Genomic DNA, 27,966 nt, shown 5'->3' on the forward strand with positions numbered 1-27,966 from the left:
GGGGGCAGGGCCTGGCGGTGGGACGCTAACCCTCTTCAGTCGCCTCAGATCACGTTCGGGCCTCCCCACCCCCCTTCTCTGGGACTCTCATTAACCGCTTCTCCTGCCTCGTCCGCGGCATAAATAACCCAGATAAATCAGCCGCCGTCCGCCCCCCGCCCCTCGGCCCCTGCACAGCCCGTTTGTCACCGCTCTGTGCTCACCAGCCAGGCCTGGTCCAGCCCGGCCCCAGCCCCCCCATCCTTGTCCCTTACCGCCCACATCTGTCCCACACTGGCTCATCACTTGGTCCGCACCAGGGCCAGGTGTCTGGGCTGGGGAGGGTGTCCTCTGGGTGCAGGGGGAGGCTGGGCACCTTTTGGAGAATGCTGTCTAGGAGTTCGGGGGGTCACAGCATTTTTGAATGGGGCCAGCCAGGCAAGGAATCTGGGCATCAGCTTGGGGGTTCCTGTGCTTTGAGAAAGCACCCTTGGAACCCCCCAGGTTGGATCCTGGGAGGTCTCTGGGTCTGCCTTTGGGGCACTTTGCCTAAACAAAATCTCCATGCCTCCTCCCAGGAACCTTGAGCCAGAAACCCACTGCTCTCCCTGTCTCTCCCCCCAACTGCATGCACCGCACCCCCCCCACTCCGCCCTGTTACCAAACCTCGTCCCAGTCCATCTACCACTCATTCTCACTGTCAGGAAGCTCATCCCCTGGGGGGCGGAGGCGGGTGAATTGGACTGGGAATAAATCTGAGGAATGGGGACAACTAGAAAGCAAAGGAACCTGGGATAAGGCTTCACATTCTGACCCCGCAACACCCAGCTCCCCCGCACTCCCAGTCCAGGGTCCCTAACAGCCCCGCCCCCTTTGCTCACACCCAGCTCAAGGCCTGGCCAGCCACATTTGTCCCTGATGCCTCACTGCAAGGGGCAGCTGGTCCCCCGGGAGTGGGTGGGGGAAGCAGGGAGGGGTGGGGGAGCTTGGGCGCAGGGCTGGGGTGGGGGTGGGGAAGAAGCTGGGCCGGGCCCCAGGGACCAGCTGGGCAATGAGCCGGGGAAGCAGCCGGGAGGCTAAATGAGGGAGATTATCACCCAACTGCAGCCGGGCAGAGAGGGAGGCAGGCAGGGAAGCGGGGAGAGGGAGGAGAGAGGGGACGGGGCCAGAGGCAAAGGGGGTATAGAGAGACAGGGAGGGGTCCAGAGGGCCTGGTGAGAAGCGGAGGGAAAGGTCAAGAGATGAGCTGGAAGTATTGGGGCACTCCCTCAGAACATCACCAGATTCCTGGAGATCTGGGAGACTGGAGGCTGGGGGCTTGGGGACAATTGGAGACAGCTGGCTGTGGGGCAGTGGTGGGGGTGTGCATGCAGCTAATTGCTGCTCCACTTCCTGGCAGCCTGGAGCTCCCCTCACAGCACCCCCCACATGCCCCTTATACCCAGTTACCACCCGATTTCTTTCCTTATAGAGGTTGAAGGCGTCCTGCCTACCCTCAGGAGGAAAGAGGATGTGATTTGTCTCATGATGGAGGCCAGTATGTTGTCGGGGAAGTGTGACCCCAAGATCTCAATAGATGGTGGGTGAATTTAGAGATATGTATGCACTCCAGGGTAGCAACGAGTGCTGCGGAGAGTTTGGGGGGCAGTTTCCCGCTTTCTTGGCAAAGCCCCAGACTAAAGTAACCTTAAAAAGCAATTAAATCACCTTTTAAAAAAAACAGTAAAGAAAAATCAATATTAGGAGAAAGGGGAAGAGAGAGAAGGATGGGGAGGAACAGTGGGGGGAGTTCTGGAAAGGTCTGGAAGTCTACCAGGGAGGGGAGAGCATAGGAGGCGGCTGCCTGGGCATGGGACAGAGAGAGGGGGCTGTCTGTGGTCACTTGGCCACTTTCAGTGCTAACTCAGCAGCTTTGTCCAATGCCAATCCCACTTTCCCTTCTGGGACACTATGTCCCAGCCAGATGCATCACCCTGCCCCAGGGGTCTTATCTTCCCAGCTTGGGGAACCAGCTGACCCAGACTCATTGGAGGCTTGTGGGGAAGCCCAGCTGTGGGGTCCCTGGGGAAGCCACTTTGCCTAAAGGCTAGGGACAACCTAAGCAGGGCACCACACATGGCCAGGGCTGGGTGTGTGGGCAGGCTCCATGCTGGGGTGACCCTGATGGGGCCTGACCTGGCCTTGCAGCCAGGGTGGGCAAAGTGGCTTCCAGCTGCTAAGGGAGCCATCCCTAGGCCCCTCCCCTGGGACCAGGCAGAGGCTGTGGGGCCAGGCCTGACGCAGGGGGCGGGGTGGCCGTTGGGCAGCGGGTGGACCTCGGGCTCTAATCCCCAGCAGCTGCCGTTTCCCTCAGATCGATTCCCTTCTCACTTTTTTTTCAGCTGCTGGTTCCGCGGCTTGGATCGATGGAGCCACCTCCCCCCGCCCGTCCACGCTTCCTCTCCCTGCTGCTCATTAGCGCCCCGATTAATCAGCCCCCCTTTCCTCCCGGGGACAAGGGCTTCCTCCCCCGTGAGGGCACATGCTGTCGCATGGGGCCCCAGAGCACAAGCACTGATTCTTGCCACCCCCACCCTGGGGGCATGGATGCATCCCCTCCTGGCCAGTCAACTGAGGCTCCCACCCCCACCTATGATGATGGCCCACATGCCTGTTCCCCTCCACGAGAACACAGCAGACCCCTTAGGGCTCTCCTGCCCCACTCTGCCAGGCACCCCTCAAACCCCTTTCTTTAGGAGAGCATTCGCTCCCATTGACGCCCAGCACATCTTCCTGCTCCCTTCCACGCCCCCACTGGGGCTCTTCCTCTCCCTCCATTGCATGCCCCGTCCCCCTACATATAGAGCACCCCTGAAGCACACCTCCCCTTTGCTCCCTGGCTTGCTTACCCAACAGCCCTCCCCCGAAGCCTGGTTGTGGCAAGGGATTTGGGGAACATTTGGGGAAGCAAAGTGGCCACAGATATGCAAGCTGGCCAGGGTGCTGTCTGTCCCAGACATATGAATGACTGAGATTGGGGTTGGGGGCAAAATGAGGGTGAGGGCAGCCAGCCTCCCAGAGGGGGCAGGGGCATGGTGGGTGTTGAAGTCTGGAGCAAAGCTCCAGGGAAGCTGAGAATCTTGGAGTCACCGTTGTCCCCTGGTCTGTCTAGCCTGCCCTCCTCTGCCCCCCTCCCTCCATCATTCAAACAAGTGGCTCTCTCAAGGAGTTTCTGGAAGATGCTGTGAGTCGGGTAGTGGGATCAGGTGGTGGCTGGGTGCTGGAGTCAGGAGTCTCAGAGGCCAGGAGGTGGGGGGATAGAGTTGGCTGACCCTTCATGGGGTGTGGGCCAGGAAAGTGGCAAAGAATGAGCTGAGGACCCTGGGCACGGCACCCTTCCCTGGGTGGCCAGGAAGTGGGGAGATCTGGGGACCCAGTGAGCGGCTAGGGTGCAGCAGGAGTTTGGGGGATAGCCCCAGTCTTGGGATCTCTGTCCTGGGCTGGGGACTGCCCCCTCCCCTGGCCTGGCTCCTGACGCCCGTGCTGCCGGTGAAACGCTGTTGACATGTCCTGAATTATTAAGCACGGGGTGGGCTCCGGAGCACATGCTGAGCGGAGCGGCTGGGGCTGCGCGGCGTGGCGGAGCAGCGCTCGCTCCCTCGCTCACTTGCTCGCTCGCAGGGACACACGCAGGGGCTGACAGCTGTGCTGGTGCTGATAAGGGAAGCCACAAGGAGACGATCGAGGAGAGAGACAAGCGGCAGCAGAGGCAGCAGCGGCAGAGGCAGCACCAGGGCTGCGGAGCTGCTGGGAGTGGGAGTGACTCCCCCACCTCGGGCCCCCACCCTGTCCCTGTCCTCTTCCCGCTTGCCCTGAGTTTAGAAGAGCAGCCGCTGCCACCACCGCCACTCGGGAGGGCACCAGGGCTGCTGGCTAGGGAGGGACAGGGCAGGGAGGCTCTGGCCAGTCCCAGCAGCCGGGGACAGATGCCGATCGAGATTGTGTGCAAAATCAAATTTGCTGAGGAGGATGCGAAACCCAAGGAGAAGGAGGCAGGGGATGAGCAGAGCCTCCTCGGGGCTGCTGCCTCTGGAGCAGCCCCCCGAGACCTGGCCACCTTTGCCAGCACCAGCACCCTGCATGGACTGGGCCGGGCCTGTGGCCCAGGCCCCCACGGACTGCGCAGAACCCTGTGGGCACTGGCCCTACTCACCTCGCTGGCTGCCTTCCTGTACCAGGCGGCTGGCCTGGCCCGGGGCTACCTGACCCGGCCTCACCTGGTGGCAATGGACCCCGCTGCCCCAGCCCCAGTGGCGGGCTTCCCGGCTGTCACCCTCTGCAATATCAACCGCTTCCGGCATTCGGCACTCAGCGATGCCGACATCTTCCACCTGGCCAATCTGACAGGGCTGCCCCCCAAAGACCGGGATGGGCACCGTGCGGCTGGCCTGCGCTACCCAGAGCCTGACATGGTAGACATCCTCAACCGCACTGGCCACCAGCTCGCCGACATGCTTAAGAGCTGCAACTTCAGTGGGCATCACTGCTCCGCCAGCAACTTCTCTGTGGTGAGTTCTGCCAGCTGGGCTGCCTGGCCTTGGATGGCTGGAGGCTGGGGAGTGGGGAGGAGTGGTGGCAGTGGTATACAGGGGCATCCTCAACAGGGCTTCCCTTCCTTCCACCACCAGAGGCTGGCCTCGTGTTTCCCCAAGCCTGGCGTCTCCCTCTGGCTTCCCAGCCATGGAGCAGTGGCCGCTCATAGGGGCTTACCCTGGGGCGCCTGCTGCTCCTCTTCTTGGTTTTGCTGCTGCTGCAGTGCCCAGGTCTGGGAGTTGGGGTGGGGGTTCCTAGGCATGGGCCCAGGTGTCCTGGAGCTGGCTGGCTTGCAGGGAACGCACGCACCATCCCAAGGCCAGACCAACTGACTCCCACTTTTCTCTTGCTCCCTTTTTCTTCTGAGGCTACTGGATTCTTCCCACCAAACGAAGGAGATAGGGAGGGGAGGTTTCGGGGGCTCCATCTAGGGAAGGACCCCGGGTGGCCTCCTGGGGAGCTGGCCTGGTGGGCAGGCTGGAGAGACCCGGTCTTCAGGACACTGGGTGCCAGTGTCTCTTCTGGATCTCTGTGTGTCTCTCACATGCCCGCCTCACAGACTCCCTCACACATCCCTCTTTCATTCTGCCCTCCAGCCCTCCTGGGGGCCAGTCCCCCTCTGTCTCCTGTTCTAGCGGCTCCCATGCCCAGCTCTGGCTCTTACACTGGGAATCACTGGTTCACTCTTACGTGCATAACTCACCCTCACTGCTGCCCCAGCACGGGTGCATGCGCACATGCACACGCACACACACACACGCACTGCTGGGGGACACAGTTTCCTGCACACTCCCTCTCTCACACACTCACTGTCCCTGTCACTACACTCACATGCACACCTGCACACCCACACCCAGAGAGCTACTCATCTCCATGTCTAGCTCCCAGCTCTCGCTTAGCTGCCAAGGACAGGGTCCCACTGTGGATGCCATCCCTTCTCATGACACCCCCACCCCCATCTATCCCAACCACTGCTCCCCATTTGGAGACTGCTGGCGCCATCTGTCACCTACGTGTGAGCACAAACACAAGCACCCTCTCCGGGAGAGGGGTGTGAGCTTGGGCTGCTCTGCCATGCACGCCTCCCACAGTCAGGTATGTGAGGGGGTGGGCGTGTCTTGTACACTGCCTGTCTGTCAGGGCTCCATTCACCCATAGTCACAGGGTATCTAGTATTCATGGCGCTCGAGATGCTTGTCCCTAGTCCACAGTTTGCTCCCAGCATTGTGTGTGTGTGCGTGTATGTTTCATCCTCGTTGCCACTGCCCAGTGCATATGCAAATGTTTGGCATCAACATGGTGCCCACTCCGGCCCAGCCTCCAGCAGCCAGCCCCAGTGATAGGGACCCCCGCCAGGTTCTCACTCACCCGCTGCCTCAGGATCACCAGGAAACATGCTCCAGCCAACCAGGTTTCTGGCCCCCACCATGCCTGCAGTGTCTGGGGCCTCCTGCCATTGGGCAGGGGAGTTAGGTAGAAATAGAGGGACAGGAGCAGGAGCATTGTGCAGGGAGAAGAGTCGGGGGCATTGGCCTGTTGTCCGGCTGTACACCCCCTTTCCTGGGGAAAAGCACTGCTCCCCAAAGCAAGGGTTGGTAGAGTCCCCGAGGAGGAGGTGGGATATGGATGGTGAGTGTGGCCTTTGGGATCCATAGGGCTCTGCTGTCCTCAATCCTCACCACTCCGTATTGGGGGCTGGGCAGAGCTCAGTCTTAGCAGGTGCTGTTGGGACAGAAATCAATGGGATCTTTGTGTCCCCGAGCGGGAGTTGGGGGTGGGCAGGAAAGGGGAAGGGTGATGAGACCCCAGTGGGAGGAAAGGAGAGGAAGAGCTGGAGGGGGTGAGGAAGTAAGGGGAGGGAGGCAGAGGGTTCTGCTTGGTCTCCAGGCTAGGAGGCGGTGCCTGGAGGATACAGGAACGGGGATCCCCTGATCAAGGCTGGTGAGTCCCCGGAATCCTGGGGATGGCCCGGAGGAGTGTGGGTGGATTTCCCACAGGCCCTCTGGTACGCTGGGGCTGGAGAAAGGAGGATGGTAGAAGTCCGTGGGCTGAGGTTCTGGCCCTGGTGCAGGACAGTGAGGGGTAGAGGGCATAGCTAGCATTGGGGGACAGGAATTCCCCTTTGGGATTTCCATTTCTCCTGTCTCCAGCCCAGCCTCCTACTCTTCTGCACACACTGCATCCCCCGTCTGCTGAGTGTAACTCTGTCTTGGGTCTGGCATTCAAGGGCTGAGTCTGCTGCAGATTCACCAGGGTCTGGAATTACAGATTGGGCTGGGGGCCCATGATCCATGGTAGTGGGGAAGATGGGGTGTATTACAGGGGAAAGACTGGAGAATGGGCATGGAGATGAAGATATGGGGTCTCCAAAAAGGACATGAGGTCCATAATCAGCTCTGTGGTGAGGACCTGGAGTCAATGATGGGGATTTGGGGTCTATGGTGGGGAGATGGGTATGTGAGCTGGTTGGTGGGGAGCCTGCCGGGGTATGGGTGGTGAGATGGTCAGAGACAGGGACAGGCTTCACCAAGGGGCTGTGATGTGTTTTCTGTTGCTTTCCCTGTTTCCTCCTTCCCACTCCCCACTCTGCTGTGACCTTTCCTCTGGAATCCAAGTTAATAAATGTCACATTTTCCAGCCTATTTTTACTCCGGGTAATGTGCCCTCCCCCAGTCCCCTCTGCTGCTGCTCTTGCTTCTGTTACCACTGCAATCGCTCTCCCCCCACGCTCCCTAATATCCCTTCATGCATTCCCAATCAGTCAGTCAATCAATCAACATGGAGTTCTGGGTGCCTACTATGTGTTGGGCTCCCTGCTCAGAGCTGTGGAGGACAGCAAAGATGGGAAGCCCTGTCCCCAGTCCCTGTCCTCAAGCAGCCTATAGTCTCGTGGTAGAGTGGGGACAGGGACACTCAGAAGTTTAAGCAACCATGCAAGAGTTAATCAGCCATGCAAGTGGTGTCATAAGGTGCCAGGATCAATTGCCAGACGAGGTGCATGGGTAGTAAGAGGTCGAGTTCAGAGAGGGAGAGGCCATTCTGGGTGGAGGAGAGCTGGGAGGGCCTAGGGGATGAGGCAGGCTGGGCAGTTTGGAGAGAAGAGGGAAGAGGGGAGAGAGGAGAGGGCCCTGGGAGGTGGGCCCCGTATGTTTGCTCTGCATGGCGGCTAGCTCCAGCTAGTTTACCTCTGCTCCTCTCTTCTTCTCCCTCCCCTCTTCACTCAGTCTCATACCATCTCACTCCCGCCCATTCTACCACCTGTATGTCCCCCACCCCCAGCCTTGTAGACAGCTCTCCCTTCCTCCCTGATTCCTGCCGCCATCTGCTACCCACACCCCCTTCCTCCAAGCCCCAGTTCTACCTTCCCCACTGCGGCCTGCTCTCAGCCTGCCCTCTTACTAAAAGGCAGAAATCACTCTTTCTCCCTAGGCTTCATTTCTTGAGCTGTAAAATGCAAGGGTGGCTCTAAAATTCAGCATCTCCTCTCACCTGGGGACCACCAGGATTCGAACCTCGGCTCTACGCATTAAGCTGTGTGGCCGTGGGGAAGCCAAAAAGCTTCTGTGAGCATCAGTTTGTGTATTCTTTTTTTTGTTTGTTTTTTTGAGACAGAGTCTCGTTGTTGCCCAGGCTGGAGTGCAGTGGTGCGATCTTGGCTCACTACAGGCTCCGCCCCCCGGGGTTCACGCCATTCTCCTGCCTCAGCCTCCTGAGTAGCTGGGACTACAGGCGCCCGCCACCTCGCCCGGCTAATTTTTTGTAATTTTAGTACAGATGGGGTTTCACTGTGTTAGCCAGGATGGTCTCGATCTCCTGACCTCGTGATCCACCCGCCTCGGCCTCCCAAAGTGCTGGGTGTATTCTTTAAATAGGATATTAGAACCTAAAAATTGGGAGTTGTTGTGAGGATTAAAGAGATGCTCCTAAAGAGCTTAGCACACTACCTGGCACACACATCGTATACTCTGTGTAAGCGTCAGCTGTTATAAATGCCGTCACCCCAACTGCTGGCTATCTTTAACCTGACTGTTCTCAGCACCACCTACTGGTTTCCGACCCATGTGCTGGCATCTTCATTACTCTCCATTACCTAGTCATCCCCCCCGCTTTTGACCCTCTGGCCCACACCCTCCTCTGCCCTGTACTAGCATTTCCATTCTATCTAGCCCTCCAAAATATGCATGCACGTGTGCATAGGTGCAGGAGTGTGCACACACTGTCTAGATCAGTGCTGCCAATAGAACATTCTGTGGTGATGGACACGCTCTGCACCTGTGCTTGTCCAACATGGTAGTCACTAGCCACATGTGGCCGTTGAGCACTTGAAATGCGATTAGTGCGACAGAGAAAATGAATTTTACATTCAAATAGCCACACGTGGCTATAGGCTGCCGTGTTGGACAGCGCAGCTCTGGATGGCCCTAGGAATGAGATTGTCTGGGTAGGGCAGGGCTGGGATTACAACTGGGACCACAGGATATAAAGGGTAGCTGCGGGCTGTGATTGGAAGTCGGGCCATCTACTCTGTGGGCTGTGATCTCAGGTGGAGCTGAGGATAGGGCCTGTGTCTGGGGGCTGGGGGCTGGGGGCAGTGGGGTGTCTGGAAACACCACGTGAGCAAAGGTGCTTTCTTCCCAGGTGCAGGACATGACCTTGGTCTTTTCCACGCTACTGTCTGGAAAATTGAGGCTGGGGGAGGCGAAGAAACCCTGAGGAGGCATGGGTAGGAGCCAGCCCCACTCCTCAGGGTCCTCAAGGGTCCAGGCAGCCCCGGGGGGCCAGGAGCCCGGGGCCCTGTGGGCGCCTCACTATCTCCATCCCCTATGGGCTCTCCGGTCTCCCTCCCCCTCCCGACCCTCCTTCCCCACACGCTGGTGACTGCCGTGACTATTAATCACTCGCCCTGTTCTCTTCCTCTCTACTAATCAGGCACAATTAGACAAGGCCTCTTCCAGCTGGGCAGTACCCCCCCTGCCCTCCTCTCTCCTCTCCCTGCCCCACCCAGCTGCCAGCCAGGACAGCTCTGAGGCACAGAAAGCATGCAAGCCCTCTCTCTGTCTCTCTCTCTGGCTGTCCCAGGACCCAGTTTCGGGCTCCTTAGCACCCACTCCTTCTGTCCCAGCGACCTCCTTAGCTCCTTCTCTTCCCAGTGTGTGGTCAGGCCACTACTGACAGTCTCTGCCCTCCACCCCTTACACTTGGCCCTGGGAGGAGCTACTCCACACTCCATCCCAACTCCACATCTTTGCCACTGGGTTGGAGGTTCCAAGGGCTGCCCCTTGCCCCGTTGGCTGTGGAAGGGAGAGGGTGCCCACTGAGGTGGGTCCAAGCCTCTTATCTACCGCACAGGCGTCCCTCTGACTCCCCCTGCCTGTCCAGCCCTCTGTTCCCTGTGGTCCCAGCTTCTCCTGAGGCATGAGCCTTAAGCACATTTAGTTCAACATCTGGTTCAGGGCTGATCCTGCCCTCAGGAGCCAGGCAGGTCAGGTTGGGGTGGGGGGATACAGTAGGGAAGGGTGGGGTCTGAGGAGAACTGAAGACCACTTAGTCTTGAAGGACGCAGCTGCTCCTCAGCCCTAGCTAACTGTTGCCCTGTGTGAGGAGCCCAGCATGGCTGGGTCTTCCAGTCTGTCAAAAGCAGCTCCAAATCGTGATTATTTTAATAGAACAGTAACTGATTTAAAAAATACTGAGGGCTGCCAACCCCTCAGATTGCAGAACCAGGTGCACCCACCCTACCCACCTTCCACCCCACACCAGCTGCGGCTGAGACCCTCCTGGAGGGGTGCTGTCAGCCTGCCTGCTTGGGCAGTGGAGTGGGTGGAGGGGATGTAAGTGGTGTGGCCTGGCAGGGAAGGGCAGTGACTGTTACTGTCTCAGAGGGCTGGTCTTCAAGGGCAGTGGGAGGGCCGTGAGGGACATGCCCCACCCAGCCCCACTCAGCAGCCCCGTGGCCTCTTCATTAATCAGGAATCAGCCCCGAGCTGGGCTCATTATCAGCTCAGCTTCTCAGACACTGCCGGAAGACGCTGATTAGCGTTTGAAGAAATGGCCCCACGTCCTGTCCCCCTCTGATCCTCCCTCTGTCTCCCCTGCCCGCACTCCTTCCTGGAACCCCACCCCTGCCCTTCTGCTTCTTGGGAGGAATCTGCTCCCTCTTGTGGCTGGCGGCAGGGCTGCCTCTGCTAGGTCCAGGCAGGGGGCAGGAAGGATCAGGAATGGAGAGGCAGGGGCACCCAGGGAGCACTACAGGGAGCATTGGAATGCCAAGACCCAAGCTACTCAGTCCCCGAGTCGTCAGTGGGTCCCATGGGCAGGCAGGAGGGAGTGAAGGGGGTGGAGCCTGAGGTGGTCCAGGAGAGATGGACAGCCACCCTGCAGGAGGGAACAGAGGCCGGCCTCAGGCTGCCGAGTTATAAGCGTTCCCTGCCCTTCCAGGCTGGCCCTGCAGCCCACCTCCTTTGAGCAGCTGGGAAGAGGAGGTGGGAACGGCCAGCACTGGGGGCAGGAGGCCCGAGGGGAGAAGATCTGCCATGTTTGTTTGTTTGTTTGTTTGCAAATCATGGTGGAAACTTAGGGTCTTCAGAAGGATGAGTGAGGATGGGAAAGCAGGACAGAGGGGCAGAGATCCTGAGAGTGGAGATGGGAAGGTTCAGTGGTGTGTTTTCTAGGAAGAGGTGGGCAGGGGTCTGCACTTCTTCCCCTGGCTCCTAGGCTGGGGCTGGCAGCGCTGGAAATCCAACCCACCCCTCAAATGCTCACCATGCCCTTGGGACACCCGTGGGTGTTGGGTTGGAGGGGGAGCAGTTCCAGAGAGATAGGCACGGGCTGCAGCAGCCGAGGCGGCAGCAAGAGTTCAGAGAGGAGCCACGGGATGATTAAGGGGAAATGGAGGATTGATTTAGGAGGAAAGATTAAAGGAGCTAAATCCGTGGCGCTTGGTTCAGCGGTGACTAAGCGTGGACAGGATAATAGCTTACAAATGTGTGGAAGGTGTAAATACCAAACGGGGGGAGGGGAGGCGGCTCGGCGGGCCCGGAGGGTGGGGTGGGGGCTGGGCAGGCCCCCGGGAGGGCTGGGAACCCCTGGGCGACTGCCCGGTGGGGTCGGCCCCTCCCCAGTGGGGGCTCACGGGGGAAGGAAACGGGACGTTGGGGAGCCCCAGGTTCCCAGTAGGGGTTCCGTTTCTGGCCGCAGCCTCCCGGGCCTCGTGCTGATCATGTCTCACTCCCGCCTGGCTGGGGACCTGAGGTCGCGGGTTCAAATCCCACCCGAGCACCCAAGTCCCTCAGTGTCCCCGGCCCCGGGCCTTTCGGCCGCTTCAGGCCCGCCAGCCAGGCCCAGCCCCGCATCCATCTCCTCGGGACCCCCGCCCCCGTCGCCCCCTCCCCGGCCGCGGCGGGGGCGGGCGGCGGTGTTTCCCTCCGCGGTAGAAGCCTCTGGCGCTGCTGTGTGCGGAGGTCACTTTGCCGAGGAGCCGGGAGCCGGGGGAATGCAAATGAGGCAGACCCAGGGAGGAGAGCGGAGGAGCCCCGAGGAGATGGGAGGGAGGGCGCTCGGGAGCCGTGATGGATGCCTGGCCCGCGGGAGGGAGCGGAGGGCGGCGAGGCGCGCGAGCCGGTGGGTGTGGCCCTCTGGGTGCGGGTGGGCCAGGCCTGGGCGGCCAGGCTGTGTGTGCGGGAGAGGGCGGGGGCCAGGGCTCCTGGCAGGCGCACACCCACCCACCCACCGTCCCCGCCGCCTCCTTCTGTCTTGTCTCCTGAACTCCCGCCTGGCTGTGGGTGTGTGCTCCACTGTATAAGCAAAACTCTTGACGAGGAACTTTGCGTCGAGGGGCGGGAATGTCAGGGAAGGACTTACTTACCAATTCACCAATTAAAAATGGACTTTCTAGGGTGTAACGCCTAAGCGGTCGCTGCCCGGGGAATGGTTTTGACTGTTTACCTGGGTCCCGGAGGCCTTCATCCTCCCGTTCTCCTCTCCCGTGGAAGCGCGGCGCCCGCCGGGGACCACAGCCTTCTTCCACGGCCCCCAGCCCTCCCTGGCTCTTAGGGCTCCCCTGTCCCTTCCACCACAGCTCACACATTTACATTTGAACAAACACCTCAGCCATTGCCTCCTAGATCCACCGTAGGGAGGAAGTGGCCCTGAAAAGCTCATGGGTGGCGGTGGAGGTGCGGGGTCCCTGTATGCACGTGTAGAACTAAGCCTGCTGAGGGCGCTGTGTCTTCCTCTTTCTTGAGTGTGGCATTGTCTGATGCCCCTCCTGGCTGAGCCAGGTGGCTTGTTTAGAGAAGTTTTTCCTGACCCTGCAAGCCAAATTGAGCTCCTGTTCCACCGTGGTGGCCTTGGCTAGGTCACCCCATCACTACAAGGATCACAACTAGTAACAATTTATCCATTTGTGTGACTGGTGGATTTGTGAACATGCCTGGTGCAGTTCAAAGTGTTTATGTTGTAAGTGCCCCATAAGCACTTTTTTTTTTTTTGAGACAGGGTCACGCTCTGTTGCCCAGGCTGGAGTGAAATGGTGCCATCACGGTGGCTCCCTGCAGCCTCAACCTCCCAGGCTCAAGAGATCCTCCCACCTCAGCCTCTTGAGTAGCTGGGACTACATGTGTGAGCCACCATGCCTGGCTAATTTATTATTATTTGTAGAGACGAGGTCTCGCTATGTTGCCTAGATTGGTCTCAAATTCTTGGGCTCAATCGATCCTCCTACCTTGGCCTCCTAAAGTGCCGGGATTACAAGTGTGAGCCACCGTGCCTAGCCCATAAGTACTTTGAATGAATGAATGTCTCTGCAGCCAGACAGCAAGCTCCTTGAGGGCAGAGGCTGTCTGTTTTGTTCTCTGTTGTATGTCCAGCACCAAGCACACAGTGCCTGACACTGTTGAGCACAGGCTCAATGAATAGTGTTGGACAAAGTAAGTGTTGTTTGAACATTCACCAGTTCTTGAGCGCCTACTATTTGTAGGTACTGTGTGCCAGGTGTATGTCACACAGTGGCTATGGGTGGACTCCGGGGCCAGACTGCCTGGTCCCCTGTCAGCTTCCTTATCCTCTCTGTACCTCCGTTACCCTGTCTGTAAAATGAAAACGATAGGACTACTGCCATATAGGAGTTTTGTGAGGGTTAAGGGGTTAATCTATATAAAGTGCTTAGAACTGTGCCTGACACAGAGGTAAGCACTAAGTAAATATTAGTGGTTGCTATGATTTACGTACATTCTGTCTTTCCTCATAACACCTTTGAAGGGTGCCTGTTGTTACTCCCATTTTACAGATGAAAAATGGAGGATCAGAGAGGTTAATTGATTGAATCTGAATCCCACAGACTTAACTAAGGGCAAGGCCCAGATGTAAACTAGGTTGGGCTTTCCATCTGGTAGAAGAGCCATATCTCAGAGCCTGGGGGTTTCGCTGTGACAGAGCTCCATCCTCTAAGCCGCTCCCAAATTGCACAGAGAGCCTGCAAGGTGCTTGATGCCCTGTGAGGTTGCGCCCAGTGGGCATCCAAGATCAAAATGGCTGCACCGTCCTGGCAGGAAGCTCCATTCCCCAAAGGGCCTCACCCCTCCCTTGAGCACCTGCCAGGAATCACTGAATTGATCTCTAATCCTCTCATGTAACTTTAGGAGGAGGAATTACCATTCCCCTTTTACAGATGAGCAAACCGAGGCTCAGAGAGGTTCAATCACACATCTGAGGTTGTTTGTCCAAAGTTGGTGGGAGAGGCTGGATTTGAACCGTGTTCTGTCAGCCTACAAAATATATGCCCCTTTCCCCATGTTATGAGCCTCCTGTGTATCCATTTCCAGCACCACATAGTGATCAATCTCTGCCCTAGCTTGGTTCATGCTGGTCTCTACAAAACCTTTATTACTGGTGCACGTATATGACTGCACTTTGCAAATGCCTTTCACATACTTCCTCTCTTTTGAGATGTACAACTAATCTGTGAAATAAGCAGGGATTTCTGTCTCTACTTGACACATGAAGAAACTGAGGCCCAGAGAAGTTGATAAATCACTTTACCAACCTAAGTCACACAGGCTATCAGTGATGGAGCTGGAGCTGAAACCAGGGCCTGCTGACTCCCAGGGAGGTGATGTTGGCCCGTGAACCTGGGGTCCACTTCTGAATCTGCCCCTGTTTTCTGCATGCCCTTGGATCTGAACCTTGCCGTCTCTAGGCTTGTTTCTGCCTTTGTACAATGAGTGATTGGACTGAGTGACCTCGAAGTTCTGAGCAGCGCAGACACCTCAGGCATTTTGGTTGGTGCCATCTTCCTTCCTCTGCACCTGGAAAGGATAGGGAAGGAAGAGGCTTTGAACCTGGATACTGGGCCACCCCTGAATAAAGCTAGGCCCTGGGAGCTGTTCCACCCCAGGGTGCTGGTCACAGTCCAGGGCAGAGGAAGATGCACCCCATTCCACTGGCCCACTCTGGACCTAGGGGCAGAAGAATTCATTCCAGGGGTACCTAAGAGAGAGGCATGGGGGTGGACCCCGTCAAGGGGAGAGCTGATAGAATTTGGGGGAAGGGATACCATGGAAGAATGTCAGGGGAAGTGCCGGGACCAGAGGCAGGGTGCCCAGAAGGCAGTGGAGATAAAGCCCAGGCCGAAGATTAGCTCTGGGATTAGCCTGGCCTCAGCATCTCCTGGCTGCTTCTTATCTCCTGGAGGCCCAGGGCCCTCTCCCCACCACAGCTCTGAGCCCTGGCCCCACTAATTGCCTGTTAACCCTGTGGGCTCTGCGAGGGAGGGAGGATGCAAGCAAGCCAGCCAGGGAGAGAGCTTTCTGGAGAAATGGAAGCTGTGAATAGATGGAGTTCCGAGGGCTGAGACAAGCCACCGCTCTCAGGAGGAGCAAGCTCTGGACAACTCTCTCCCAACCCCTCATCACTGTCTCAGGCAGACCCTGAGAGACAGGCGCCAGGGAGAAGGAGGTGGAGGGCACCTGGAGAGGGGTTCCTGGCATGTTGGGTCAGGGTGGGGAGCCTCAGGCCCAGGGAAAAGTCTAGGAGGAAGACAAGAGGCTGAGACTCGACAGCCAGACTAAGGGATGGATAGAGAAGAAAGCAAATAGGATAGAGAATGCAGTGGGCAAGGGACAAAAAGGTCAGGGGGCATCCAGGACAATGGGAGAGAAAGAGGCCAAGGGGATGGACAGGTCAACAGAGGGCAGGGGCAGAGAAACAGAGTCCAAGTGGATAACTGATCAGGGGCAGGGACAGACGGGTCAGGCGGATAGAGAAGTACTCGAGAGACAGACTGAGATCAGGAAACAGAGGCTAGCGAGGCAGACAGACCCAGGCCGGGGTTCAGGCCAACACTAAAGGGGGGGTGATCAGAGAAGGACAGGCCGGTGCTGGCCAGAAGGAAGGTGGGGGAGGGGACCTGAGTGTCAGTGTACAGCACAGACATAGTCCTGTCTAGGAGCTCTCAGCCAAGGCCGGGAGGGGCTTTGGGAGGACACATGCCCCAGCTAGGGCCAGGAGCGTGGGCCTGGAGCTAAGGCAGAGAGAGAGGGAGGGCCAGACCAAAGGAGGACATGGGGGTCTGAGATGGGGACAGGGCCCAGAGGCTGAGAGCTGGTGATCTGGAGATAGCCCCTCTGCCATCAGGACACTCCCTGGCCCACGACCTTCCCCTTTCCGTGACTGGACCCTGGACTCTCAACTCCTTTGCATACTGCCCCCCCTTCCTGGGCCAGTCCATGGGGAGGGAGCAGTGGACAACCTGTGGGACCTTGTGGCGGAGCTGCCGTGCCGTCTCCATGGAAGAAGCTGTGGGCTGTGCTGCCACCAGAGTTCTGCCACTTAGGAGCTGATGGCTCCACCCGCCCCTGCCTGCCTGGCCCAGGGACTGTCTCCTGGGCAACGCTGTGCTCTGACCAGCAGTCAGGACTGACCCGGGCTGTGCAGGTGGCCTCCTCCTGCCAGTCTGGCCAGTCCGTTCCCTGCAAAGTATCCCTGAGACCCAGACAACTTCCACCCATCTCCCTTTGTCACCCCGACTCTGCACAGCCACCTTGAGGGTTTGTGTGCCAAGGAACCACCACCCTCGCCAGCTGGGCATTCGCTCTGCCCTGTGTAGGGTGGGCTCGGTTCCATGTAGCGTGTGTCTGTGTGTGTCTGTTGGAGGTACCAGGTAGGGACGCTGCCCCAGCCCCTCCGAGAGTCAGGAGCCTCCAAGAGCCATTCATTCACTGAACACCCACCAGGTGTTCTATAAGCACCTACTGTGCTTTGACCTGGGGTTCAGTTCTGTTTGAATCTTGGCTGTCATTTATTTGCTGTGTGCCCTTAGCCAAGTCACTTTCCTTCTCTGAGCTTCAGGTACCTAATCATTAAATGGGGGCAAAAATACTTAGCTCATATGGGTTTCTTGGAGACTCAAAGGAGAAAATAGATCAAAAGCACCTATCACAGGACTTGGTACAAAGTCGGGATGTTTGATAGTGTTTGCTTTCCTTCCTCCCACCTCATACCTCCTGCAAATCTCGCTGGGCTCTGGGGATGCCAAGAGGGAAACAGGACTCCTGGTCACATGGAGTTCATGGTCCCATGGGTGAGGCTGAGCTTCAGAGAGACCATAACGGTGCCTGGCAGTCAGGGCTCCGCCGAGGTGGTGCTGAATGCTGAGGGACATGAGTGAGGAGCTCATAACGTGGGTACCCCACGTCGCCCATGCCTTCTTTAGCCTTTCAACTGGAGCGTATATGCAAAACTGGCTGTGTCAGCAAGAGCTGATTCTAGCATCTTCTTGGTTTGAAATAGGAAGAGGTTGAGTACTTTCAGATTTCTACAAATACTAATATATGCCTCCCATCAGCATTTCCCACACCACCAGGACCCAGGAATTTTGTTTTTCTGTTTTTTTGAGACAGAGTCTTGCTCTGTCGCCCAGGCTGGAGTGCAGTGGCGTGATCTCAGCTCACTGCAACCTCTGCCTCCTGGGTTCAAGCGATTCTCCTATCTCAGCCCCCTGAGTAGCTGGGACTACAGGCGCCCGCCACCACACCCAGCTTATTTTTGTATTTTTAGTAGAGACGGGAGTTTCACCATATTGGCCAGGCTGGTCTCAAACTCCTGACCTTGTGATCTGCCCGCCTCAGCCTCCCAAGTGTTAGTGTTGGGATTACATGCATGAGTCCCGGGGTCTGGACTTTTTTTTTTTTTTTTTGAGATGGAGTCTCACTCTGTTGCCCAGGCTGGAGTGCAGTGGTGTGATCTCAGCTCACTGCAACCTCCACCTCCTGAGTTCAAGCGATTCTCCTACCTCAGCCTCCCGAGTAGCTGGGATTACAGGTGCCCACCATGACACCCAGCTAATTTTTGTATTTTTAGTAGAGATGTGGTTTCACCATGTTGGTCAGGCTGGTCTTGAACTCCTGACCTCAAGTGTTCTGCCCTCCTTGGTCTCCCAAAGTGCTGGGATTACAGGTGTGAGCCACTGCACCTGGATGGGACAGAGGAATCTTGCGCCAGGCCCATTTCAGAGTTCCTCCACCTCCAGTCACTTGCGATAAGAGCACAGGTCTAGAGTCGGGCTGTCTTGCTGGGTTCTCCTCCTTTACCTAGTGCCTTTCTACTCACAGTGTGGCCCATGGACTCTCAGCCTTGTCCAACTCCCTCCCCACATCTGTTCTACCAGACTCTGCACTTTAAAAAGATCCCCCTGATTTGTGTGCACAATAGTGTTTAAGCCCTGGGCTTGAAAATCTTGGGAAACCAGTTGAATTCTCTGAGCCTCCATTTCTTTCTCTGTAGAATGGGGAGATAATAGTACCCACCTCACAGGGTAGTTGTGAAGATTCATCCAGATAGAACATGTGAAGCGTTTAGCACAGTGCATGGGGCATACTGAGTGCTCCTGAGCTGTACATGACACCCACTCCTGCCCCACAGATGGATACATAGCAGGGAGGAGGGCAGGGGTGATACCTGTGGGGTCAAGGACTTGAATCTGGGAGCTGGTAAAGGTGTGTGGGGGATGTTGAGGGAAGGAGAGGACTTGAGGGACAGGAAAGGAATTGAAGAGAAGCTGATATGGAGAAGAAAGGGTGAGGAAGGTACAGAGGAACGATGCAGAAGGGAAGGAGGAATGGGAGAAGAGAAAGGGACGGGACTGGGGCCCATTCCTGTCTCATCTACCTGGATGAGGCGGGGGCAGGAGCTGGGTCCCGAGGTAGGGTAGGCTTGGGGTGGGGGGTGCCAGCAATGGTTTGTGGGAGCAGCTGGAGCCTCACCCCTGGATGAGGTGCACCTCTCCTTCTTCCCAGCTGTGTGACTTTGGACGTCACTTCACTTCTCTGAGCTGTGATGTCCTCATCTGGAGTAGTTGGGATAACTACACCTAGCTGGTACTGAGGGGATGTGTGCAACGGTAGACGGCACTATGTTCTGTAAACTCAGGGTGCTTTGTTTGTGGTGCACACGTTTTTGTTTCGGGAACGGGAGGCAGGGTGGTTGGGTGGTAGAAGAACTGTGGGAGAGGGGAGGATCAGGGCTGCGACTCCCAGAGCACTGCAGCAGGGTGGTCTAGTTCTCAGGCATGGGGACTTCACCCTGCCCCCTAGGAGGTCTCAGGAGGACTCTCAGTTGGTTCGCTGCCCTCCACCCAGCCTCTCTCCCTTCTGCACTCCCCCTGTGAAGCCAGGCATTCAGGATCTCTTTTTCCTTCCACACCGCTTCCTGCCATTTCTTCCAGCTTTTACCAGTGGGAAATGTTCCCAAGGAGAGGGAAGGGGGAGCGGGAGAGAGTGATTGAGTGCGCCGACCCCTTGCCCCCAGGGAAGGTGCTGCCTGTGATGGGTTTGACCCAGGGGCTCGGCTCTGTTAGGGAAGCCTGGCAGGGGGGAACTAGAACCCGCCTCTCCCTCAGCCTGTTCTCCACCCCTGCCGCTGCGCAGCTCCTGGTGGCAGCTAAATCCCCAGCGGGAGCCTGGGCTTCCATCTCCGGGGCGCCAGCGCCATCTGCTGTCCATGCAGGAGAACTCTCCGCAGAGGAAAAGGGAGCCGGGCTTCTGTGCTGCAGAGACTGCTTATTCAAGTGTCCCTTGTGCCCTGCACTGGGCCAGAGGCTGGGGACACCAGACAGGCTCCTGCCCCTGTGCGGCATACATGTTCATTGAGGGAGATGGACAATGGACAGGAGACAAGTAGATGAACAAGATCATCTCAGGTCTTGATAAGTACCTTGAGCAAACCAACAGACATGTGGATGCATGGACGGTGACACTGAATGTGGCTGTGTGATGTAGGAGTGTGACATGCTGAGTCTTCAGTGATGGGCAGCTAGCCATACCATGAGTGTGTGTGCGGGGGCATTCCAGGAGAGGGGACAACAACAACAAAAGTCCGAGGAGAAAAGGAGTCCAGGTGTCTGAACTTGTCACAGACATATGGGGGAGGTGGTGGGAGAGGCAGGCAAGGGCCACATCACATGGGCACTTTTGGGTTAGGGAAGGAGCATGACTTCATTATGTGGGAAATGGGAAGCTATTGTTGGGTAAGTCAGTTAGTGGTTTCATTGGATCTGAGCACTGTGGACTGGGCACCATGGCTTCCGGTAGGGAGGGGCAAGGGTGGACCAAGGTGGGAGAGCAGTTAGGAGGAGATGGCAAAATGAGGGTTGCTGGAGAAGGAAGGAAAGTGGATGGATTCTAAATGTATTTCAGAAGTGGGCTGGAGGCTGGATGTGGTGGCTCATGCTTGTAATCCCAGCACTTTGGGAAGCCAAAGCAGGATTGCTTGGGCCCAGGAGTTCAAGACCAGCCTGGGCAACATAGAAAGACCCTGTCTCTACAAAAATAAAATAAAAAGTAAAAAAAAAAATTAGCTGGGCTTGGTGGCATGCTTGTAATCCCAGCTGCTTGTCAGGCTGAAGCAGGAGGATGGCTTGAGTCTGGAAGGTTGAGGCTGCTGTGAGCCGAGATCGTGCCACTGCACACCAGCCTGGGCAACAGAGCAAGACCATATCTCAAAAAAAAAAAAAAAAAGAAGAGAAAGAAGTGTCCCAGGACTAGCTGTTGGCTTGGATGCAGGAGTGATGGAAGGGGAGATTTCAGAAATTCTGACTTGAGAAACTGGGTGGATATAGTGGGGTGGTTTACTAGGGTGGAGGAAAACGGTGGGGGGCAGGCAGGGTTTGGGAAGGTGTTGATGTGCTGTTGGGTTGGAGATGCTTTCTAATCATCTAAGGGAGGCCATCAGTAGAAAAGTTGGCGCTCATTGGAGAGGCTGGGCTGTACATTGCTTGCTAGGATACAGTGTCCAAGCAGATCTGGTGGCCCTCAGCAGGGAGCAGGGAACTTTGGAGTTGCCTTGGCCACTCCTTTCATCTCCCCTCCTGCTCTCTCACCCCACCTCCCAGGTCTATACTCGCTATGGGAAGTGTTACACCTTCAACGCGGACCCGCGGAGCTTGCTGCCCAGCCGGGCAGGGGGCATGGGCAGTGGCCTGGAGATCATGCTGGACATCCAGCAGGAGGAGTACCTGCCCATCTGGAGGGAGACAAGTACGCAGGCCGGAAAGGGACAAGGGCCACCTTGGGGACTGGGGCCTGGGCCCTCTGCCTGGGATGGGTTTCCAAAGGTCCCCATCTCTGCTGTGCAGATGAGACGTCGTTTGAGGCAGGTATTCGGGTGCAGATCCACAGCCAGGAGGAGCCGCCCTACATCCACCAGCTGGGGTTTGGGGTGTCCCCAGGCTTCCAGACCTTTGTGTCCTGCCAGGAACAGCGGGTGAGCACCTCCTGCCAGGCCCTGGATTGGGCACAGGGCTCGCCTTTGGGCTCAGAGGGGATGTGGAGCAAACCTGCCCTCTAGAAGCTCAGAGTCTGCCAGCTGTGTTGACTTTGCTGGGGCTGTGGGCACTGGAGGACCGGGGTGGGATTCCTGAGCATGACCTCATCATGCCCCACCTCTGCAGCTGACCTACCTGCCCCAGCCCTGGGGCAACTGCCGCGCAGAGAGTGAGCTCAGGGAGCCTGAGCTTCAGGGCTACTCGGCCTACAGTGTGTCTGCCTGCCGGCTGCGCTGTGAAAAGGAGGCCGTGCTTCAGCGCTGCCACTGCCGGATGGTGCACATGCCAGGTGGGCACCCCACCCCCAGCCAGCCCTCCATGCCACCCTGCTAGGCTCCAGAGCCTCCCGGGGCAAGGCACTGCTCATGTGCACAGGCAGGTGCATGTATACAACATGTGTGTGTGTCTGTACCCGTGTGAGTGTGAGTGTTTGGGATTTTTAAACATGGTTTCACATATGCATGTGGGAATGCCGGCATGCAGATGCCTGTGTGCATGTTAATATGTATTTGTGTACGTGCATGCTCATTTATATCCGTGGTTGCGTATCTGTGGAGGTTGTGTGTGTGGTGTTCAAGCACATTTATGCAAATGTGTGCATATGTGTGTGCATGCATGTACGTGCTTACATTTGGGCGTGTGGGGGACAGGGGAAGTGATCGTAGCTTCCAGGAATAATCTTCTCTCCTTTCAGGCAATGAGACCATCTGCCCACCAAATATCTACATCGAGTGTGCCGACCACACACTGGGTCCGTGCTGCCTACCCTTTCCTACCTCTCCATCAGCCTCTTCATGTCTGTCCACTCTTCTCCTCACTGTCTTGGATCCTCCCCTCCCAATCTCTTCCTGGAGGGTTCTTCCTGGGGGTTGAGCCTTAGCCCATACTTCAGTGGGGTCGGGGAGAGGTCTGCGGACCTCTGCAGGTACAGACACTTGGGTAAGTGGAGGCAGCAGGGTGGGGGGTTGCAGAGAAGCCAGGACTGGGAGTGAAGGTCTGGGCTTCTCATCTTGGTTCAGCCAATGAGCTCACCCACTTTGAGAAAGTGAAATGACTTCTCTCTTGGTCTCAGGAAAAATGCATTGCTGGCTATCGGTGTGGGTAAGGCAAACCCCATCTGTCCACAGATCTTGCCTGATCTGCAGTTCATCCATCTATCCATCCATTCATCGATTCGCGCATTCTCCAGACCTTTACAGCCTGTGCTGGGTACTGGAGGTGAGAGTGGGGGCGACAGCCCTGCCCTTGGAGAGCTTACACCCCGGCAGGGCTGTGGACAGCCATTCCCACACAGCCTGTCAACTCCCGGAGAGGGGAGCCTCGGGTGTGCTGCAAGGCCCCAAGGAGGGGTGTGCAGCCCTAGCCTGGGAAGGTAGGGAGGATTCCTAGAGGAAGGGACACATTAGCTGAGGCTTGATGGGTGTATAAGAGTCAGGTGCAAAGGGGGACATACACTGAAGACCTGTGGCCAGAAAGAGCATGCTGTGTCCGGGGCACTGAAAGATCTGTGTGGCTGCAGGGCAGAGAACAGGGGAGGGAGTAGAAAGAGTGGAGGAGGGAGGCCAGGCACGGTGGCTTACAAGTGTAGACCCAGCATTTTGGGAGGCCAGGGTCTGTGGATCACTTGAGCCCAGTAGTTCAAGACCAGCCTGGGCAACATGGTGAGACCCTGTCTCTGCAAAAAATAAAAAAGTGAACTGGGTGTGGTGGTGCACATCTATAGTCCCACCTATTCGGGAGGCTGAGGCAAGAGGATAGGCTTGAGCCTGGGAGGTTGAGGCTGCGGTGAGCTGGGATCACACCATTGCACTCTAGTCTGAGCTACAGAGTTACCCTGTCTCAAAAAAAAAAAAAAAAAAAAAAAAAAGAGGAGGGAGGCTCTAGGAAGCCAACAAAGGCCTCTGGCAAGGCAGGAATGCCAAGTGAGTCCAATGAGATAGGAGGGGAGGAGACTCAAAGCCAGGGACTGGCCGAGCTGGCTGCAGTAATCCAGACACCTGGGGCCTTGGGGCTGGGTTTGAGACACTGGGCAGCCACACACACATCCAGCCCTTCTCTGTCCCCCACACCACCTGCATCTGTCACAGGGGTGATTGGAGGTGTTTAGTGAAGGAACAGATATGTGATCAGGAGTAAGGCGCCTGCAAGGCACAGCGGGAGACCACAGAGCTAGCAACATGGGGAGTCTTCATTCCCACCAGGCCTGCAGGAGGAGAGAGAGACCTGTGGCTGTCCGAGAGGGCTGACTGACAGCAGCATGGCTGGAGGAGCACAGCCTCTGCCACCTACGGCCTGGCAGTGAGGAAGCCAGGCGGGAGAAATACCCTGGCATCTCTTCCCTCTCACCTTCTGTTTCTGCTGGGGCCTCCTGTTGGCCAAACTCAACCCAAAGCCAGAGGACAAGGGAGTTTAGTTGATGCATTTGGGGGAGATCAGCCTCATAGGGTACAGAGCAAGGTTGAAGAGTGGAGAGTGGATCTGAAGGGGCAGGCAGAGAAAGCCCAGCACATTGATCCTGGGAAGCTTGTCGGTCTATTTGTTCTTCTGTTCGCCCATCCGTCGATCTGGCCATCTGCCATCCATCCATCCATCCATCCATCCATCCATGCATGCATCCCAGCATCCTCTCCACACCTCCTTGTGTGTCTGAGGCCTCACATAGTTGATTAGCTCTGGTGGATGGGCTCTGTTCTCCCTCTGGGCCACGAGGACCCCCTCCCCAGTCCCAGGGGGTTGGGAGGGTGCTGGGGGATTCTGCTTATATCTGCTCTCTGGAGCAGTCTGAAGCTGGTTCAGGTGGGGACCTGCAGCCAGTCCCCTCTAGGAAGCACTGGGGCTGGCCAGTAAAGGCCCTCAGTGTGGGTGTGCCTGCCTCAGGACGGCCCCTGGGCCTCCTCTCTGCAGCTGGTGGGCCACTGGACCACCCTTCTCCAACTCCCACTGTAGCTGCTACCTCTGTGTTGCAGACTCCCTGGGTGGGGGCCCTGAGGGCCCGTGCTTCTGCCCCACCCCCTGCAACCTGACGCGCTACGGGAAAGAGATCTCCATGGTCAGGATCCCCAACAGGGGCTCAGCCCGGTACCTGGCGAGGAAGTACAACCGCAACGAGACCTACATACGGTATGTGTGTGTGTGTGTGTGTGTGTGTGTGTGGCTGTGTGACTCTGTGTGTACGTGTGTGTGAGTGTATGTATGTGTGTGTATGTGGGTGTGGGTGTGTATGTGTGTGGGGTGTATGTGGGTGTGTACGTGTGTGTGCATGCATGTTTGTGTGTATCTGTGTGGGGGGCGTGTGTGTGTGTTTCTTGTGGGTGTGTGAGTGTATGAGTGTGTGATGTGTGTGTGCATGCACACTTATGAGTGTATGTATCTGTGAATGGGTATGTGTGTGAGAGAATGTGTCTATGTCTGTGTGGGTCTGTGTGCGTGTGTGTGTGTGGTGGAGGCTGCCCTCAACAGGCGCTGGGCATGGTGGAGGCAGGGAGTGGGCCGCATCTCTATGATGAGTCTTCTACCAGGAATGCCTTTCATAGCTCTATTCTTCTCCTTCTTCTTCTTCTTCTTTTTTTTTTTTTTTTGAGACAGAGTCTTGCTCTGTCGCCCAGGCTGGAGTGCAGTGGCACAATCTTGGCTCACTGCAACCTCTACCTCCCAGGTTCAAGCGATTCTTCTCCCTCAGCCTCCCAAGTAGCTGGGATATAGGCACCCACAGCCATACCCAGCTAATTTTTGTCTTTTTAGTAGAGATGGGGTTTCACCATGTTGGCCAGGCTGGTCTTAAACTCCTGACCTCAAGTGATCTGCCGTTCTTGGTCTCCCAAAGTGCTGGGATTACAGGTGTGAGCCACCTTGCCTGGCCACAGCCCTTCTCTTCTAAGCAGCCCCACTCATTGCTCAAGTCACGTTCAGTGTCTCCACCTCCAGGGAAGCGCTTCCAGGTCCAAACACCTTTCATCTGAGTTCCCAGCACCCGTACAGATCTCTGTCATTACACATATGCCACATTTCAGAGTGCTTTGCTTATGCATCTTTCTTCCCTGCACGGAGGGAGAGGGACAGGATGAGACAGGAGAGGAACACAGTACCCTGCAGGGGGAGGCAGGAGGGACCGCCCTGAGCCTTGGGTCTAGTCCCCTCCAGCCAGTCTACACTTGTGGAGCGTGGTCTGGGTGCCAGGCTCAGTGCTGGGTTCCGTGGGGACAGATGATTATGACACAAAACCCATGCCACAATTTGTCAGTGAGCCCACGTTTGATCATGTAGGACTGATTCTCAGGCCCCAGTCGGGGAGGGAAGCTGGGGAGGCGTGAGCCGGCCTCTGAGGGCCCTGGGTTTGGGTCTGAGAGAGGAGGCAATGGGGAGGCGTCCAGTGACAGGACGTGGGGCGGTGGGGTGGTGTGGCACGGGGTGGTGGGGTGGTGTGGTGCGGAGCCTGAGCCATAGGCAGCTGTGTGGAGGAAGCAGAAAAGACGGCGGCTGGGGAGGAAGGTGCCGGGGACAGGCCACCGGCTGCCCAGGACACCGAGAAGGGGCATTGTGGAGTGGACTGACGGGCAACAGGGGTCACTGAAGGGTCCGCAGAGGCGTAAGGAGGAGGCAAAGGCAACACCACTGGCTGCTTTAGAGGAGGGAGGAGCGTTTCCTTCAGGTCCAGGAGTTGTGTTTTGCTCTCCCAGGCCCTTTGCTACCCCTCAAAAGATGAAGCTAACACACATCCGGGACTGCCTCCCCTCACAGCCTTGGGGAGTCCGGGGGGTAGTCACTGACTTCCCCATGTAGTGATCTCTGATCAGGATCTGCTGGATCCAGGATGCCCCTGCCACCCTTCTCAGGAAGAAAGGCCCACACGAATACCCTGCTTCCTGTCTCCACAGGGAGAACTTCCTGGTCCTAGACGTCTTCTTTGAGGCCCTGACCTCTGAAGCCATGGAGCAGCGAGCAGCCTATGGCCTGTCAGCCCTGCTGGGTGAGACTGGTGTCCCTGCCCCCAGCTTGTGTGGGGGTGGATCAGCCCGGCCGCTCCCTCTGACACTGCTCTCCTGCTTCCCAGGAGACCTCGGGGGACAGATGGGCCTGTTCATTGGGGCCAGCATCCTCACGTTGCTGGAGATCCTCGACTACATCTATGAGGCAAGGGCCCTGGAGAAGGCAGGGTGGGAGTGGGGGCCGTGGGCAAAGCAGAAGTGGGCAGTGCGGGGTGCCTGGTGGAGCTGGCCTGGGTGGAAAGTCAGGTTCAGGGTTCTCTGCCAGGGTCCCCTGACTGGCTGGCAGGCCTGAGGGCTCAGAGTCAGGAGAAAGGGATGGGTGAGGAGGAGGAGGGTGTCCTACTGGGAGTTTGCTGTGGCAGTAAGTCCTATGGGCAGCTGGGCATGGTAAGGCTCACGCTTCTCCTCAACCAAATTTCCTGAGCCCACTGCTGTCCCCCACCCTGAACCCCAAGGTGTCCTGGGATCGACTGAAGCGGGTATGGAGGCGTCCCAAGACCCCCCTGCGGACCTCCACTGGGGGCATCTCCACTTTGGGGCTTCAGGAGCTGAAGGAACAGGTGAGGACAAGCTCTACACAGCATGCAGCCACACCTCCCCAGGACTGAATACATCCATTGTTTCTGAACCAGCCTGTGGAGGGGGCCCTGGAGCCTCTGCCCGAGGTGACAAGGAAAGGCTGGCGGTGTGAGCCCTGGGGGCACCACTTGAGCTCTCCCTGTCCCACTTTCTCTTTTCTTTCTCCTGCAGAGTCCCTGCCCGAGCCGGGGCCGAGCGGAGGGTGGGGGGGTCAGCAGTCTGCTCCCCAACCACCACCACCCTCACGGTCCCCCAGGAGGTCTCTTTGAAGATTTCGCTTGCTAGGACGGTGCTGTGACTGAAAGGACCCAGGAGTCTGGGACCCCTCCTGGGATCCCCAGCACATTCTCCTGCTCCTGGGAGAGGCCTGGGGGCGGTGCTCACTGGGAGGGCCAGGACTCAGTTCCTGCTCTCATCCTCCCCTGCCCTGATGTCAGCTGCTTTGCACAAAGGTCCTTCTTGTCCACACCCCTTATCCCCAGGCTGGTGCCCCGGGAGGGCTGGAGACCAGGCCATGGGCCCTCATGGAGAGGAAGGGAAGGAAGGAGAGGGAGGGGGAGGATAGAGCCCATCCCAGCCGGGGAGGGGGAGCCCTCTGTACATTTGTAAATATTTAGGGAAAGCCGGGTGGGGTGGGGGGATACAGATGTAGAAGGTGGGTAGGGCTACAGGGGTGGGTGATTTAGGGACAGCCAGGGTCCCAGGCCCAATGTCAGCAGGATAGGGAGAGCCCCAGGACTCAGGAGTGCTGGGCTGGTCCTACTTCCTGCCCCTCTCCAGGCCCAGCTCCCCTCTTGGCAGGGGGAGAGGATGGCCCAGCAGGCCTGGCCCAGCTCCCAGTTCCCCCTGCACCAGCCCCACCCCTAGAGTCCCTTCTATAGGGAGGGGGCAGGAGACCTTCCAGACTTCGGCTGAGCTTGGAGGGTGGGAAGGGAGCCTTCTCAGTCCTCTCTCCCTCCAGTCTGATTTTATAAAGTGCTGACGAGATTGGGAATAAAGAGGCATAAAGAATTCTCCGTGTGTTTGTGTGACCAA

At 57.4% G+C, this 27,966-nt stretch overlaps 1 protein-coding gene across 5 annotated transcripts; it reads left to right on the plus strand.

The window, feature by feature from the left end:
* Positions 1-1,450: 1,450 nt before the first annotated feature.
* ASIC4 (acid sensing ion channel subunit family member 4) lies at positions 1,451-27,942 on the plus strand. 5 transcript variants are annotated; one of them, XR_010149894.1, is made up of 11 exons: positions 3,476-4,526; positions 20,936-21,080; positions 21,179-21,306; positions 21,494-21,656; positions 22,062-22,118; positions 22,440-22,585; positions 23,569-24,487; positions 26,242-26,333; positions 26,418-26,497; positions 26,808-26,912; positions 27,103-27,942. XR_010149894.1 is itself a non-coding variant. In XM_001163732.7 (10 exons), the coding sequence occupies exons 1-10, from the start codon at positions 3,564-3,566 to the stop codon at positions 27,214-27,216; spliced, it is 2,001 nt and encodes a 666-aa protein (XP_001163732.2). In that variant the 5' UTR covers positions 3,483-3,563; the 3' UTR covers positions 27,217-27,942. The 5 variants fall into 5 exon arrangements, 3 of the variants coding, with proteins under 3 accessions (XP_016806065.1, XP_001163732.2, XP_016806064.1); XR_010149893.1 differs by having other exon boundaries at positions 3,477-4,526; positions 24,334-24,487; XM_001163732.7 differs by lacking the exon at positions 22,440-22,585 and having other exon boundaries at positions 3,483-4,526; positions 24,334-24,487.
* The last annotated feature ends 24 nt before the right edge of the window (positions 27,943-27,966 follow it).

This window comes from Pan troglodytes, chromosome 13 (genome assembly GCF_028858775.2).
Source record: "Pan troglodytes isolate AG18354 chromosome 13, NHGRI_mPanTro3-v2.0_pri, whole genome shotgun sequence".
Classification (NCBI taxonomy): domain Eukaryota; kingdom Metazoa; phylum Chordata; class Mammalia; order Primates; family Hominidae; genus Pan; species Pan troglodytes.

Excerpts from the sequence above, each read along its gene's own strand:
- ASIC4 (XM_001163732.7), top strand. The coding sequence starts at position 3,564 with ATGCTGAGCGGAGCGGCTGGGGCTGCGCGGCGTGGCGGAGCAGCGCTC. Across the intron at positions 22,119-24,333 it reads GTGTGCCGACCACACACTGG|ACTCCCTGGGTGGGGGCCCT; the intron begins GTCCGTGCTGCC and ends TCTGTGTTGCAG. Across the intron at positions 26,913-27,102 it reads TTCAGGAGCTGAAGGAACAG|AGTCCCTGCCCGAGCCGGGG; the intron begins GTGAGGACAAGC and ends TTTCTCCTGCAG.